Raw genomic sequence first — 17,367 nt, forward strand, 5'->3', positions numbered from 1 at the left:
ATAAAGTTTCAAATGGAGTTTTTTTTTATCAATAATGGTGATATGGAAAATATTAGTACATTTCATGCATGCATTTGTATAACACATAATTTCTAATAATCATATAATTATGGTACTTAAGGTTTAAGGATAGCTCCATCCAACCAAAACCCCACTTATCGATACAATACAAGGGCCAAAGCTAGACAAATAGAACAAAAAAGTTTCAATCATCTTGAAAGGATAGAGAAAGCCTAAGAAAAGCTTGAAGAGGAATTGAACAGAATTCTAGAGGCTTTGAATAAGCTAAACAAAGGGAAGAATGTAGAAGAGAATACTAACCAATAGGACCATCCATCACAAGAAGTGGCTGACCTCTTATATCCACCTGGTTTTGGTCCACTTCAAGCCTAATCTACACAAGAGGTCCCACCATAACAATTCACATATCTCACATATCCTAGAATGCCATTAACCTCTAATCTAGGGTATTACCATAACTATGCAAATCCTGTCTTTATTGAAAAGACAATAGAACCAATTCAAGTTCTTGATCTGGATGAACTAAAAGAAAAAAAGAAAGAAAAGGCAAAAGTTGAATCTTAAAAAGACTCGAAGATTAACGTGTTAGAACAAAGGTTACGAGCTATGGAAAGAATTGGTTTTTATGGTTTTGTCGATGTTGCTAGGCTTTGCTTAGTCCTAGATATGTTTATTCCTCTAAAGTTCAAAGTACGAGAATTTAAAAAATATGATGGTACGAAGTATCCAAAGATTCATATTACCATGTACTATCGAAAGATGATAGCTTATGCCCACAATAAAAAGATACTAATACATGTTTTTCAAGATAGCCTTATAGGCTCTGTCGCTAGGTAGTATGTCTAGCTAGACAAAACTTACATCCGTTCCTAGAGTGATATGGCCCATGACTTTATCAGTTAATACCAGTATATCATGGATTTGACTCTTGATCGTTTATCCTTACAGAATATAGAGAAAAAGATAAATGAGTCCTTTAAGGAATATGCCCAAAGGTGGAGAGATATAACTTCTTAAGTGCAACCTCCTTTAACTGAAAAAGAAGCTATAATGTTGTTTGTCAGTACTCTAAAATCTCTCTATTATAAAAAGATGATAAGGAATGCAACAAAGAATTTCACTGACATAATGATCTTTGACGAAATTATTAAGAGTGCCATAAAAAATGGTAAGTTAGAGAAAGGGGAAGCATCCATTAAAAGAACCCTAAAGAAAAAAAAGACTGAAGCTCAAATTGTGAGATTTGATAGACAACAGTTCAGAGGTCATCAGTCGTATACACCAAAAGGTTACTCTCTAAATTATTTCACTATAAATAATGCTAAGAGGTACAAAAGCTCATGGATTCATATCATATTGAATTCTATGAAAAAATAGAAGGTTCAAAGAATGCTAAAGTGTTTATGACTAACCAGCCATCGAAACTATTTTCAAAATCGTTAACAATATATTGTGGGGATAAGCCAAGGTTAACCATAGACAAGTTTGCTTCCAAACTGATAACTTTTAGAGTCCCTGCTCTATTTCTTTACAAGAGCAATAGAGCTGTCTAATGAAATATGATTGTGACACAATAGTCTAAGGGTAAAAGAAGAATATCTCTAAGTTGGATATTGCTAATATAACTAGTGTGGGGGATATCACCCGAAGTGAAAGATGCTACACTCCAAAAATGCTAAAAAAGGCTAAAAAAAAGAAAAAAAACTAAGGTAGGTGAAGAAAGAAATAACCCAGAAGTGGTACCTGAAAAGGATTACCCGAAGTTAGTGTCAGAAAAAGAGGCTTGTGAATTCTTAAAACTGATAAAACACAATGAATACTCAGTGGTGGAACAATTAAATAAGATGTCAGCATGAATCTCATTGTTATCACTATTATTGAATTCAGAACCACACCAGAATGCCTTGTTGAAAATACTGAACTAAACATATGTGGCACACAATATGTTTGTCAAATATGTTAACCACTTAGCTGGAAACCTGGTCATGCCAAACTATACTTTATTTAGTGATGATGAGATTCTTCCAGAATAAAAGGGAAGCACTAAGGCTTTGCATATCACCATTAAGTCCAATAGCCATATTATAGCCAAGGTCCTCATCGACAATGGTTTTACTATTAACTTCATGTCTATGTCAACTTTGACAAGACTACCTATTGATTACTCACATATGAAGGATAGCCAAATGGTTGTCCGAGCATTCGATGAGACCAAGTGAGAAGTCCTAAAAGATATAAAGATGCCCTTGCAAATTGAGCCATGCACTTTCAATGTAAGATTCCAAGTAATGGATATCTCTCCATCTTATAGTTATTTATTGGGAAGGTTATAGATTCACATGGCAGGGGCTGTCCTTTTTATCATGCACCAAATGATTAAGTTTAATGTGGAGGGTCAATTGATAGTAATGTTTGGAGAAAAAGACATGTTGGTAACCCAACCGTTGAATGCTTCATATGTGAAAGCTACTGAAAAAGTGAAAGAATATTCTTACTGATCCTTTGAGTTAGTCAACTCTGTGGACGAGGGACCCAAAAGCCCACAATGTTCAAAAATACTAATATGTCAGGTCATTAATAAAGGCTGGTATCTTGAAGTAAGATTGGGTAAAAACTTATAAGGGATAAAGAAGCCTCCGATAACGATGGATAACAAAGAGAGACTGGGTCTTGGTTATGAAATAGAAGACTGGAAAATTAAAGGAAGATAAGCCAATAAGACAACAATGATCATCCCACACTTATATGAAACCTTCAAGCTTGAAGGATTCATGTACTCAACTACAGAAAAACACTTAGAACAAAGTATGGAGAAAGCTTTCGCTGAGTTATCCATCCATACGACTGAAGATGAAAGTGGGTATAGAAGAAAACATGGGTTCGTCCTTGTCCACCAAATTATGAGCTGAACAATTAGAGCATTATTGAAATGCCAGCTATCCTTGATATCGATTCAATGTAATTGAACATCCCAATAGCTTATACCCAAGACCTTGGGGTGGTCTTTCTTGTTTAAGCTATTTATCTATTATTATTTTAATAAAATTAAGAAGGATGCATTTTTATTCATTTCTTCTGTTTCTTCATTTTTTTTCCCATACATTTCGCCAACATATCTCATTTCATTCAATTTCAGGTCCTTAAATGAATAAAAAAATAATCATGATAATGATCAAGGGGTTAATTTTGAAAAATAAATTAACACTGATGCACTTGATAATGAAGATGATTCTAAAGAATATGCTATTCCTCCGGACCTAATGAGATTGATTGAGTAAGAAAGTAAACTAATTGAGCCTTATCAGCAGATAATTGAATTGGTGAATTTAAGAGATAAAGAGAATAAGAAAGAGGTTAAAATTGGTACATCACTTTCGTTGATAGATAAAGAACGATTGGAAAATCTACTTTAAAAATTCATAGATGTGTTTGCTTGGTGTTATCAGGATATGCCTGGGCTTAGTACAGAGATAATAAAGCATAGACTATCTTTGAAGCCAGAATGTAAGCCAGTCCAACAGAAATTAAGGTGAATGAAACCTAAAATACTATTAAAGATCAAAGAAGAGGTGATGAAGTAGTTTGATGCAGGCTTCTTACAAGTAGTCAAATATCTAGAATGGGTAGCCAACATTGAACCAATTTTTAAGAAGGATGAAAAAGTATGAATGTGCATAGATTATCGTGATTTGAATAAGGCTAGCCCAAAATATATTTTTTTCCCTCATATTGACACATTGGTGGACAATACAGTTAAGCATTCGATGTTTTCTTTTATGGATGGGTTTTCAGGGTATAACCAAATAAAGATGACTGAAGACGACATGAAAAAAATCATTTTTGTGACCATACGGGGAACGTTTTGCTATAAAGTCATGCCTTTTAGTCTAAAGAATACTGGGACAACATACCAAAGAGCCATGGTGATGTTATTTCATGACATGATACATAAAGTGATTGAGATGTACGTAGATGATATGGTTGTAAAATCTCGAGAAGGCAAAGATCATGTCACCAACCTTAGAAAGCTATTTGAAAGGTTGAAGAAATTTCAACTCAAGTTGAATCTAGCTAAGTGCACCTTCGAGGCAAGGTCAGGGAAGTTACTAGGATTTATGGTCAGTGAAAGAGGGATTGAGGTTAATCCATATAAAATATGGGCCATTCAAAATATGTCATCTCCAAGCACACCAAAAGAAGTTTAGGGTTTTTTGGGTAGATTAAACTACATTTCTCGATTTATCTTTTAGCTTACTTACAAGTGTGATCCCATATTTAAACTTTTTTACAAGAATAACCCTAGAGAATGGAATAAGGAATGTCAAATAGCTTTTGATAAAATTAAGTAATACTTGTCAAATCCTCCAGTATTGATGCCGTCTATTCCAAAAGATTCAGATAATATATGCTCTATCATACCACTTGGCTTAAAGTAAAATTGGATCTAATTAAATATATCTTCGAGAAGCTCTCTTTGTCTGGAAAAATTATTGGATGGCAAGTAATGCTTTCAGAATATGATATCATATATGTGAGCCAGAAGACAATAAAAGGTAGTGCCATAGATGAGTTTCTCGCAGATCATGCTGTTGAAAATTATAAGCCAATAAGATTAAAATTTCTTGATAAAAATTTGATGACTGTTTTCCAACTAAAAAATGAAGGGCATGAAGAAAATCATTGAAAAATGTATTTTGATAGAGCTACTAATGTCTTAAGACATAGGATTAGGGTAATCTTGATTTCTCCAAAAGAATAATATTACCTTATAACAACGATGTTGAATTTCAATTGCACAAATAACATCGCTAAATATGAGGCATGTGTCATAGGTTTACAAGCTACTATAGATAAAAAGGTTAAAGCATTACAAGTGTTTAGAGATTCAGCTCTAGTGATATATCAGTTGAAAGAAAAATAAGAGACGAGAGATTCGAAACTTATTCTATATTACAAGTATATCCTAGAGTTGATCAAGCAATTTGAAGATACTCAATTTGATCACTTACCTCAGGAGAAAAATTTGATTGCTGATACTTTAGCTATTTTAACAGTAATGGTTCAAATTAATGATAGCACTGACATTCAGCCCATCAGATTAGATGTCAAGGACATGCCGACTCATTGTTCTAATGTAAAAGAGGAGGAAGATGAGAAGTCCTAATATTATGATATTTTGTAGTACATTAAAAACTAGTAATACCCAGTCCAGGCAACTGAAAATGATAAAAAGATCATCCGAAGACTAGCTATGAGTTTTTTTTTAGATAAAGATGTTTTCTACAAAAGAAGTCATGACCAAGTATTGTTGAGGTGTGTAAATAAGGTTGAGGCTAAAAAAATTATTAAGGAGGTGCATGATGAAATATGTAAGGCACATGCCAATAGATATATGATGACAAGACAGATCATGAGAACAAGGTATTATTGGTTGACAATGGAGAGCGATTGCATTGACTATGCTAAAAAATATAACAAGTGCCAGATCTATGCTGAAAAGATTCATGCTTAATCATTTGCTTTACATATTTTGACACCACCCTGGCTATTTTTTATGTGGGGAATGGATGTCATTAGTCCTATTACCCTAAAAGCTTTTAATGGGCATATGTTTATTTTCGTGATGATAAATTACTTCATAAAATGGGTGAAGGCAGCATCATTTGGAAATGTAACATGATCTGTAGTCTGTAAGTTCATAAAAAGAGAGATTATTTATAGATATAAACTTTGAGAGAGAATCATTTTAGATAATGCCAAAAACTTGAATAGCAAGATAATGCAAGAAGTATGTGCCCAATACAAGATCAAGCATTATAATTCAGTGCCATACCATCCAAAAATGAATGGGACAGTTGAGGCAACTAATAAGAATATAAAAAAAATTCTTAAAAAGATGACTGAGACTTATAAAGACTGGTACGAGAAGTTACCATTTACATTGCATGCTTATCGGACGTCAATGTGCATCTTTACTAAAGCAACCCCATTTTTTTTTGTTTATGGGATGGAAGCTGTATTGTCAGTAGAAGTAGAAATCTCATTTTTAAGGATTTCAAAAGAAATTTAACTAAAATAGGCTGAATGGATTCGAGAGCACTATGAATAGTTAAATTTTATTGAAGAAAAAAGATTGATAGCACTATGCATGGTCAGCTATATCAAAGAAGAATGATGAGGGCTTATGATAAAAAAGTTTGACCTCATTATTTTCGAAAAAAAGAGTTGGTCTTGAAAAGAATTCTCTCAAGTCAGCATGATAATAGAGGAAAGTGGACTCCGAATTGAGAAGGACCATATGTCATGAAATGAGCTTTCTTAAGTAGAGCATTAATATTAGCTAAGATGGATGGAGATGATTTACCTCATTTATAAATTTTAATGCTATGAAAAGGTACTATGCTTAAAAAAATAAAAAAAGAAAGGAAAACTCAAGGCAAAAACCCCAAAAGGGCAATTTTAGTCAAAAATGGGTTTATCTAAGTTGAAAACTTGAAAAGGTAGCTTAGATAAGGAGAATACAACATCAAATTTGAAAGTTCATTCGCAAAAAGACTAGCACGTTCTAAGAGGCTCTAAGTTGTTGAGTGCATTGGGTGGTTGAATTTTTTAAAAAGCACTTTAAGATATATTATCATGATTGTTAGATTGTTTATTTTTGGGCCTTGTCCCCATACCCATTTTTTTAATTCTTTCTTTTCCAACTGGCCAAAATTTGCTATCATTTTTGCTAATAAAAGACATTTCATTTCATTCTTTGTGTGTCTCTTCTGTTAATTATTTTCTAGCCATTCTTATTCTTTTCTCTTTAATACCTTACAATAGAGGAAATATTGCGAATGCATTCTTAGTTTTTGAGATTGAAATAATGATTGATAAATGAATAATAGCATGAAAGATTTTTACATTACATTAGAAAGGTTAAGAATGGTAAAGGAAAATTTAAAATGTTCAGTTCCTGATAAGGACATTGAATTTGGAAAGAGATTTCTTGAAAAAAAAAAAGATTAATGAGAGAGATGATTGAGAGTTACACTTATTTATCCCTAGTACTTGAAGATTGAGGGGTTTGAAGGCCAAGAAAATAGCTTGAGAAACTTTAGTACCACAATTAAATAGGAATTAATTAACCAACATTTGCATAGCATGCATTACATTTCTAAATGTCGAGTGCATAGCATACACTGCATTTGAAAAGGTCTGGCGTAGGGATGTTTCAAGATCCCACGTGAAGAAGACAAATGTGAAAACTTTTTTATAAAAGAGTTTCAAATTCTTATTTGAGAATAAGCTTGTGAGGTAAGATTTTAATCCTTGAAAAAGGATTTTTCTCAATATTAGGAATGATTTGTAAGACCTTCGGGCATAATCTTCTAAAATTCTTTCAAACACGATCTATAACTCCTTTGGACATAATTGTCAAGGAGTAATTTATTTTCAAAAGTTATGGTTGCATCTATTTAGAGAAGCATTTTATTTTCAAAAGTTGTGGTTGCCTCTATTTAGAGGAGCAATTTTATTTTTAAAAGTTGTGGTTGCCTCTGTTTAGAGGAGCAATTTATTTTTATAAAGTTGTGGTGCCTCTATTTAGAGGAACAATTTTTTTTTCAAAGTTGTGTTGCCTCTGTTTAGATGAGCAATTTATTATTCAAAAGTTGTGGTGCCTCTGTTTAGAGGAACATTTATTTTTCTCAAAGTCGTTGAACCTCTATTTAGAGGAGCTTAATTTACTCTTTTTAACAAAAACAAAAAAACAAAAAAATAAAAAAAGTGCGAATATGTTGCGATGGTCACGTGCAGGGTGTCTACATCTTTGCACCATTCTTATTGCACAAGAAATGCGCAAAGAGGGACAGTTGTAGACACCCAATTTAGTCCAGGTTCGGATTAATTGGGCCTGGTCCAAATGGGCCAAATTGACCCAATTTTATTTTTATTTTCTATTTTTTTGGGTTATTTGTTTTGAATTTTATTTTAATTATTATTTTTTAATATAATTTTTATTCTAGAAGATAATAAAAAAAACAAAAAAAAGGAAAATTTGCTATGAATTGTGGTTTGGAAGGATTGAAATTGGACTAAATGATTGAATCCTAATTACAGAAGGAATTAGTATTGATCAGAAACTCTTCTAATCAATACCTATAAATATAAGCTTGAACACAGATTAAATCCACGAAACAGAGAGCAGAAAATATAAGGCAAGAGTCAAAAAAATTTTGAAAGGTGTCAGAAGCAATTTTAGGATTTTTAGAAAATTTTTAAAATTTTTGGTGTTTTTTTTTTCTGAAAAATTTCTAAAAAAAATTTCAGATTTCGATCAATTTTTCAACTAAATTCATCTTTTTCGGTGAGATTTTCCAATTTATGGTAGCTTTTCCTAGTTTTTGGTGAAATGTTCAATCGAAAATCTAGGTTTTTAGAGAAAGAATGAGAGAAAGATGGCTAGAAAGAGAAAGAAAGGAGACATATGAAGAAAAACGAAAACTTTTACTTTTTATATCACCCCAAAACGACGTTGTTGCGTTTAATAGACCCATTAAGATTCACGTGTTTTCATTCAACCAACTTGACTCGAGCGCTGACTTGCTTCAACCTGTTCCACAAACTCTGCTGCTGAACCAAGTCGAGTCGAGCCGATTTTTCCTGAGCCGTGTTTCAAGCTGTTTGCTATGCTTGTAGCCGAGTCACGTCGAATTCCCAACCGAGCTGTTTCATCTTTTTTTGTTATTTTTTATTTTATTTTTGTGCTTATTTTTTTTAGTATTTTTGCATGATTGAATTTAGAGAAATAAAAAAATAAAAAAAATAAAATTTGAGAATAAATATTAATTATCCAATGATGAAATTTATAAAAATTTCAAATGGTAAATTTTTATAAAATTTTTAGGTGAGAAATTTTTTCTAAATTTGTCTCAAATTGTGAATAATTTAGATAAGATTTCAATAATAATAATTAATATTTATCTTTAAAAAATATATAAAAATATAAAAATTTTTGGAATTAAATACAAATTATCCAATGATGAGATTCTTAAAAATTTCAAATGGTAAATTTTTAAGAAATCTCTAGATGAGAAATTTCTTCTAAATTTGGCCCAAATTGTGGAATAATTTAGATAAAATTTCAATACAAGTAATTGTATTCTTTTTCAAATAAAAATTTGGGTTGAAAATATGTGATAATTACCCATTGATGAGATTCTTAGAAATTTCAAATGGTAAATTCTTAAGAAATCTCTAGGTGAGAAATTTAAATTTATCCCAAATTATGAAATAATTTAGATGAAATTTCAATAAAAATAATTATCATATTATTTTCTTTCCAAGAAAAAAAAAGGAATTTCTAAATGGGCTAAATGGTGAAAAATTTAGAAATTTCGAAAAAGGAAAATATTTTTAAATTGACCCAAATTGTGAAAAATTTAGAAATAAAAAAAATATAAAATATATATATAAAAGGAATTTCTAAATAGGCCTAAATGGTGAAAAATTTAAAAATTTTAAAGGAGAAAATATTTTTAATTTGGCATAAATTGTTGAATAATTAGATATATTTTTGATAAAATAATAAATAAATCTTTTTCTGACGACAGAGCCTATTCAAGATATCAAATGAGATTTTTGAATACTCTTGAGATGAGAAAATATTTTTAAGAATTCTCCCAGATTGATGGAAGAATCTTATAAATTATTTCTAATATTTAACATAAAAATTTGAAATCATTAGACTCAAGACCTTAGGATAAATTTAAAATAATATGGTACCATCCTTCGGATAGGCATGTAGGGTTGCTATAACTTTTCTTACATATAACCGAACTCTCGAACCTTATTCTAGTTTGTAAACCAAAATCTATTCTTTTATGGATCCTTAGTCAAGCTTAAGAGTTCCTTAAATAGATAAATTCTTTAGGTGTCCAATCACACCTAATTAAAAAAGATTGGTGACAACTCTATCTATTTTGTTAAGTCTAACTATAGATTTACGGATCTATATATTATGACAATTGAACCCTAAATTATTCAATATCCAGAAAAGTGAAAAAAGTGACTCTAAGGTTATAACACGACCTAGCAAGTAAAGATTAGTTCATCTCATAATTTTTCGTCCTCTTCCATTCTTGTAAATTAACACACACACACACACATATATATATATATATATATATATTGTTACACTCAAGCATTTAACTCGGTCATCAAAGTATATATATATACAAATATATTACCAACAAGTGGTTGGTTCAATCGATTAAGATTGTTCTTTTCAATGAAAAGATCTTAGATTCGAATCTTACCGGTAGCCATTTGTTGGAATAATCTCGAATGTATGATCTATAATTACCTGTCTTAAATCATCAGATATGACATGTCTTATCATAATCTGGAAGACTAAGCAACCTATCTATCTCTAAATTTTTTTATCAAATATATATATATATATACAAATATATTTTCAAAAATTTACATTCGAGTCTTTCGTTCTCCTAACACTATTATTGCGTTAAATGCCAAATAAATTAAATACAATCAACACCACTATACACGGTGACTCAAATATCAAGATGGAGCTATAAGTTATTATCATTTCATTAATTATATATATATATTAAATTAGTATTAGCAAAAACTTGTATGCACTTTTTCCACGAAATTATGCAATTGAAGCAGTGTTAGCTTCAATACAAATCATTTGTCGTCATGCATGATGGAATGACTTTAATGACATTGATTACAATTAATTATTTATGCGGTCATCCATCATATATATGATTTATTAATAGGGTGTTTTAACTATCTTAATAAATAAAAAATTAATTATTTATCCACATGATTTGAAAAATCCTTTTTATCTTAATTAATTTTAAATAATAAAATAATAATATACTGCCAAGGCCAAACTTTATAACCGTAGTCACTTTTCCAAAATACGTGGAAGGGGTTCGAGTCCCTGTCTTAAATAATTCATCTATCCGATCATATTTTTAAGATAAAAAATGATCTGAATGTACACTATATGTCCGTGATTTATTTGTTTATTTTTAAATGTGTTTGGATTTGAATTTTGTTCAATAATAAAAATTGTTTTATTTTTTAAAATTTAATTTATTTAAATAATAAAATATTCACGTTTAGTTCATGTTAAGTTTATATTGAGTTTAATTAAATTAAATAAATGTATTTATAAATATTAAACGAACATGTTTATGAATATATATAAATGAATATATTTATGAATAATAAATAAATTATAATAAAATAAATTTAAACAAATAAATCTTAAATGAATCCAAAATAATACAAATGAACTTTAAAATAAAATTAAGATAAAAGATAAAAATATAATTTTATTAATATTATTCTAAACTAACAGTAAACGAATAATAAATAAATAATAAATGAATGAGTTTTAAGTAAATTTTAAACGAATTTATTCATTAACATTAACGAATTAAACAGATGTTTGTTCATATTTAATTCGTTTAATAAATGAATATAAAAATATTATTTAAAATTATTTGTTAAATTTAATAAATGAATAAAAATCAAATATATTCACAAACAACTCATTAAAAACTGTTTGTTTATCTTTTTACATGTTTCGGTCAAATTTTAAACCACAAATTAAGAGAAAAAAGTGTACATTAATATAAGAAATTAATCATTAATTAATTATAAAATCATCATAAAAGAAATGATAATTAAATCAGGAAATGGACCTTTCACTAGGGCAACAAGTTGCACAAAATAAATCCAAAAAACAGTAATTTTATCCAAATAATGAGCTTTTTCCTAGTGTGGTCCATATATATATTAATATCCCCTGGCTGGCTTTTACATTATCAGTGCATCTGCCGTCAAGTAATGAAACATCCATTAATAAAACTACAAAATGTTGGCATTTAAGATTGCTACTAAATTGGCAAGTGGTGTATTAATTTTCTTGTTCTTCGTAAAAAATGTCACCAAATGACACTGATTAGGGACATGGACACGATTATATATAGATTTTTTTAACATTAAAGTGCAAATTTAAAATTTGATTATGATTTTAGTGGAAGATACAAGTCCAGATATGACCCTGTTTCTTGAACAATTAGGTTGGTATTTGAAATTATTATAATTTAAATTTTAATCACTGAAAATAAAATTTTAATATTTTATCAATAAATTGTTATTGTTAATACTAACTTTTAAGTTTAAGTTTACTGACCCTAATCCATATGCATATATATATTTTTTCTTAATCAATTGCTTAGTCTTAACAAGTTTGCTAGAAAAAAAAATAAATTAATGAACAAAAAGAGGAAGAAAATAGATAAAATTTTTCCTTTACTTTGAATGTTTAGAAATCAGCCAAATGTTCAATATACCCACGAATCGTAGTGAAAAACAAGGAAAAGTCGACGCAAATTTCATTTCTGCTAGTATCATATAAGTTTTTTTTTTTTTTTCTTTTAAATTTTGAAGTTTCCATTCAACCAAACAGAGAATAAAACTAGTTGGAAAAAACAACAAATTAATGTAGCAAAAACACGATTCCATTTTTCCGTTCTTGCTAGGTTGATGGTGAGATTTTCTCTTTTATCTGTTTGTATGTATTTAATTACTTGCTTCGACCTGAAGTATTCAAAATTCTGCTGCCTGTACGCTCTATCCTTCACAATTGCACTTGCCTGCTTCGGTGGGTTAGCAACACATTTAATTGGATAGGATAATTTTAAACATCAAATGATAAAAAAATATATAAAAGTGATAGTTTAAATTTTAAATAAAAATAAAAAATTTGTATTTCATATTTGGTTAACATAAATTATATTATAATAATTTTTATAATTTTTATATATTTAACACAAAATAAATACTACTTAAATATAAAAATTAGCAAGTCTAAATGTTCATCAGTTTTTTTCCCTCACATATCACTGTTATGTGCCCACTCCTCTCCCGCCTTTGCTGGTTTGGACTCCGGACGCGGTTAGCCACACCAACTTTTTTTCAGACCAAATTTGAATTGCACCGCATCTTCACTGCCGCGTAGTTGCAATAAAAAAAAGTGCCGACTACCGCTTATGTTTCCAAATAAAGTAGTGATGAGGTTAAAAAAAAGCCTGATGAGTGGTCAGTCAAATTTTATTTTTTTTACAATTTCATCCTTTTAAGTTTTATTATTACATCTAAAAAGTCGTTATAAAATTTATTTTTTACTTTTTTATTTTTTATTTAAAAATTATAAAATAAATTTGATAATTTAATATAATAAATAAAATTTATTATTTATTACATTAATAAATATTTTGAAATAATTTTACTATTTATTAATAAATTTCTTAAATATTACATAATTTAAAACTTTTATTATATTTAATTTAATATTCTTAATAATTAATTTTCTTTTTATTATAATTTCCCTTATTACTATCATTATTTTTACATTCAAATATATATTTCAATATTAATTTTAATCTTACAGTAACAAAAATCAGTCTCACGTCTATTGCAATTTTTAATCTAACCAAAGTTCATCTGATTGTCCTTCTGAATGTACCCTCATTCACTCCCAACCGTAGAGCAGCAACTTGGAAAATTGACTACCCTTAATTTACAAAACTACCCCGTTTACGCCACTTGACTCTTGAGACGTGGCATCAGATTTTTTTTTATGGAAAGTTTTCTATATATAACCACACGCAAGGTTTTGTTTCATTTCTCTCCAGGAGCTAAATTTCTTACCCCTTTTTAACAAAAAGCCGGCATGAAGGTCCGATCATGGCTAAACACATGCTCGACCAGCACCTGCGCCACTTCCACCCACTACTCCTCCATTCCATTCCCCAAAAACCCCTCGCACTCATCGGAGCATCTCGTTTCCGACAGCTCCTCCAATAATTGCGGGAGCGCCACGTCATCTTCAGCTTCTTCAAGTGACACCAGCTACAGCAGCCTCCATAGCAACCTCTCCCTCCAGACTCTTCCATCTGTCCCTTCCTTACAAAAGCTCTTCCCCGACGCCGTACCCTTTTCGGTCTTTCATACCAGCATTACTTCAGTCAAGCCCCGACCGAAGCACCCGATCACCTGCGTTGCGGTTCAGGGTAACTTCTTGTATGCTGCTTCTGTCAACGAAATCAACGTCTACGATCTCGAAACCTCCACTCTTCTCGATGTATATAACAGCGAGAAATCATCCTCCGGTTCCGTCAAGTCCATTACTTTCTGTAATGGAAAAATCTTCACTGCTCACCAGGACTGTAAGATCCGAGTCTGGCAAATGACCATGACTAAAAAGCACAAGTTTTTAACCACCCTTCCAACCGTTAACGATCGTTTTCGTCGTTTTATTCTCCCAAAGAACTATGACAAGGTTCGCCGTCACGTGAAGCGGTTGTGGATCGAACATGCCGACGCCGTTACTGGACTAGCCGTTAGTAAAGGTCTAATCTACTCCGTTTCTTGGGATAAAACCTTGAAGATATGGCGAGCTTCTGATGTCCGCTGTTTACAGTCTATTAAAGCACACGACGACGCCATTAACGCCGTCACCTCCTCTGTTGACGGCACCATTTATACAGGGTCCGCTGACAGGAGGATTCGAGTCTGGGCGATACCCTCAGGTGAGAAGCGGTACGCGTTGGTGGCAACTTTAGAGAAGCATAAATCAGCAGTTAATGCACTGGCTTTAAACGCCGATGGATCGGTGCTTTTTTCGGGGGCATGTGACCGTTCGATACTGGTTTGGGAGAAGGAGGATAGCGCCAATTACATGGCGGTAACGGGAGCATTGAGAGGGCACGGGAAGGCGATACTGTGCTTGATCAACGTCTCTGATTTACTTATAAGTGGATCTGCTGATCAGACGGTTAGAATTTGGCAACGTGGACTGGAAGGGAAATACTGTTGTTTGGCGGTTTTGGAAGGTCACCAGAAGCCGGTGAAGTCGTTGACAGCGGTTAAGAAGGATGAACAAAGTGATGTGCTTTCGGTTATTAGCGGAAGCCTGGATGGGGAGATTAGAACATGGAAGGTCTCGGTTTCGAAACCCAATAGCCCATCATAAACCACGAATTTTCTGCAGTGGAATTTGTGAAATAATAATAAGATTGACCGTAAATCCGTAATTATATCACTAAGGAAAAAAAAAAAGACAAGTAGGAACATAATTTTTTTGATAGAGTCCTGGACGTTTTACCAACCATGATTTTTCGTTTGTTTGTTTATTTCTTTTTTATTTTTCTTTTTTTTTTAAAGAACTATTTGCTTTGTAGAATATGTTGATTTTTTTTTTAATTTTTCGTTTTTTAAGAAGTATTTGCTTTGTAGAATATATTGATTTACAGATATATTACGTTGTTCATTTAAAAAATAATTGTAATAGTAGCGATGTTTCATATACCTTAAAATTATGGATGTAAATAAATAAAATATTCAATGAATAATTTTTAAATAAATTTGATTTTTATTTATTTATTTAGTTTATCAAATAATCATAAATAACATTTTAAAATTTATTAATTAAATAAATAAATCATGAATATTGTAAAATTTATTTTTATTTGATAAATAATTTGTGAATATATTCAATTTATATTCTTTTTTATTTGTTTATTAAAATTAACATATAATCACAAATAATATTTCAAAGTTTTTTAATTAAACAAACAAATTACAAACATAATAAATTTATTCGAGATATGTTTTTTAAAATTGATTAGAAATTAGAAAGAAATTTTTTATTAATTCATTATTTTTTTTAACTATTTTTAATCATCATTCATGCATATATGAATTTAATTTATAATTCATAAAAAATTTTACCCACGTAAATGATGAATGAATTAAAAAGCAATAAACAAAAAAAAAATCATAGTGTTGAATATTCCATATCTAACACTCTATTACGAATCATAGACGAAATAATTCTCATAATTCATATATATAGGTGATTAATTTGAATATTTAAAGGTAGGCAAGTGTGGAAGGGAGGAAGTAATCCGGCTGGATTATGGAATTTTTAACATGATTAAAAGTTGAATTTAGGAGAAAAAAAAGCAGAAAGTTAATTCGCTTGGAAACTCGTGTTCTGGGCAATTCAAACGTGAAGGAAAGTATATTCGTTGAAAAGAGAAAACCAATTGACGACATATTAAAAAAAAAAGAAAGGAACAGTCCCAGCCAGTCGCAAATGTTGAAAACCTGAAAGTTGAACATATAGGTTTAGTACTTTAAAATCAACGAAACTTGGCACATTTCCGCAAAGGTTACGTCCAAAACCAGCGACCATGATTCCAAATTCGAATCAACGTTTTTTTAATCTGCTGACCAAACTACAAAACACAGTCATTTATAAGAATAAAAAGGGTGAAAAACATTTAAGAATCAAAATCTGCCTGATTCCAGGAATCAGAGTGTTCATACACATTAATCATATATATTCTCGTGAATATAATTACACAAGCGTCAAAGTCAGCGTAAACAGTGACCAAATTTTCTAAGGTTCTACAAAAACTAAAAATTGTGCGTATGTTGACGAATGGAGGAGTTCATTCCAAGTTTAAAAAAAAATGGAGATTTGACAAAATTAATTAGTAGGCCTTCAGTATCTTAGGTGGATAATTAGCAGTTTCGTGTAATTAATTCACTTACACAACTACCAACTAAATGTCTTACTCAAATCTAATGCATGTGTCATGCCAACTATTTTAATAAGAATAATCATTCATGAGTAGTTGAGTTTCGGTTCGTGACTGACAAATGCATCAACCAATTTTACATTTGTTTGAGATTTCATCCGCTTCTAATTTGAATATGTTTTTGATACCAAATATTTAGATAAAAACTTTCAAGCAATCAATTATTTATATAAAAAGAGTATAATCAAATTATAAATTATTTACACAATAAACAATAATTTAATTTAATTTGACATTCACTTTGTCCACCTTCACAAATAAAAAAAAATTATTAATTATAAAAATTCATAAACATACAATCAAATCAATCTAAAATGATATTAATGATCTCAATCTAAACATTCACACATACCATATGATCCTTATTCTTCAAAAGCTCACTTATAAATATAATAATTATCATATCTTTGAATATTCTTCTATAGTCTTATAAAGTGTTCACACACCAATCATCAGACATGTACTTTTAAAAGAATCCTCTCAATCTCTTTTAATTATGTAACAAGGTGAAACTCTAAACTTTCTTTTGTCTTTCTCCTATTTAATCTAGACTTCCACTAATATAAGCGTAAACACTATTTTATATATATATTATTATTATTATTATTATTATTATTATTATCACTATTATATATATTTTTCTTTTTTCTTT

At 30.3% G+C, this 17,367-nt stretch overlaps 1 protein-coding gene and 1 pseudogene across 1 annotated transcript; both read left to right on the forward strand.

Annotated features, from left to right (window-relative positions):
- Positions 1 to 5,584: 5,584 nt before the first annotated feature.
- On the forward strand, positions 5,585 to 6,091 carry LOC149518711 (uncharacterized). The gene is made up of 2 exons (XM_089760376.1): positions 5,585 to 5,692; positions 5,828 to 6,091. The coding sequence occupies exons 1-2, from the start codon at positions 5,585 to 5,587 to the stop codon at positions 6,089 to 6,091; spliced, it is 372 nt and encodes a 123-aa protein (XP_089616502.1).
- A 7,446-nt stretch (positions 6,092 to 13,537) lies between these two features.
- LOC111282513 (protein JINGUBANG-like) lies at positions 13,538 to 15,359 on the forward strand (annotated as a pseudogene).
- The last annotated feature ends 2,008 nt before the right edge of the window (positions 15,360 to 17,367 follow it).

This window comes from Durio zibethinus, chromosome 5 (genome assembly GCF_047325235.1).
Source record: "Durio zibethinus cultivar Kanyao isolate XHJ-2024 chromosome 5, ASM4732523v1, whole genome shotgun sequence".
NCBI classification, from domain to species: Eukaryota; Viridiplantae; Streptophyta; class Magnoliopsida; order Malvales; family Malvaceae; genus Durio; species Durio zibethinus.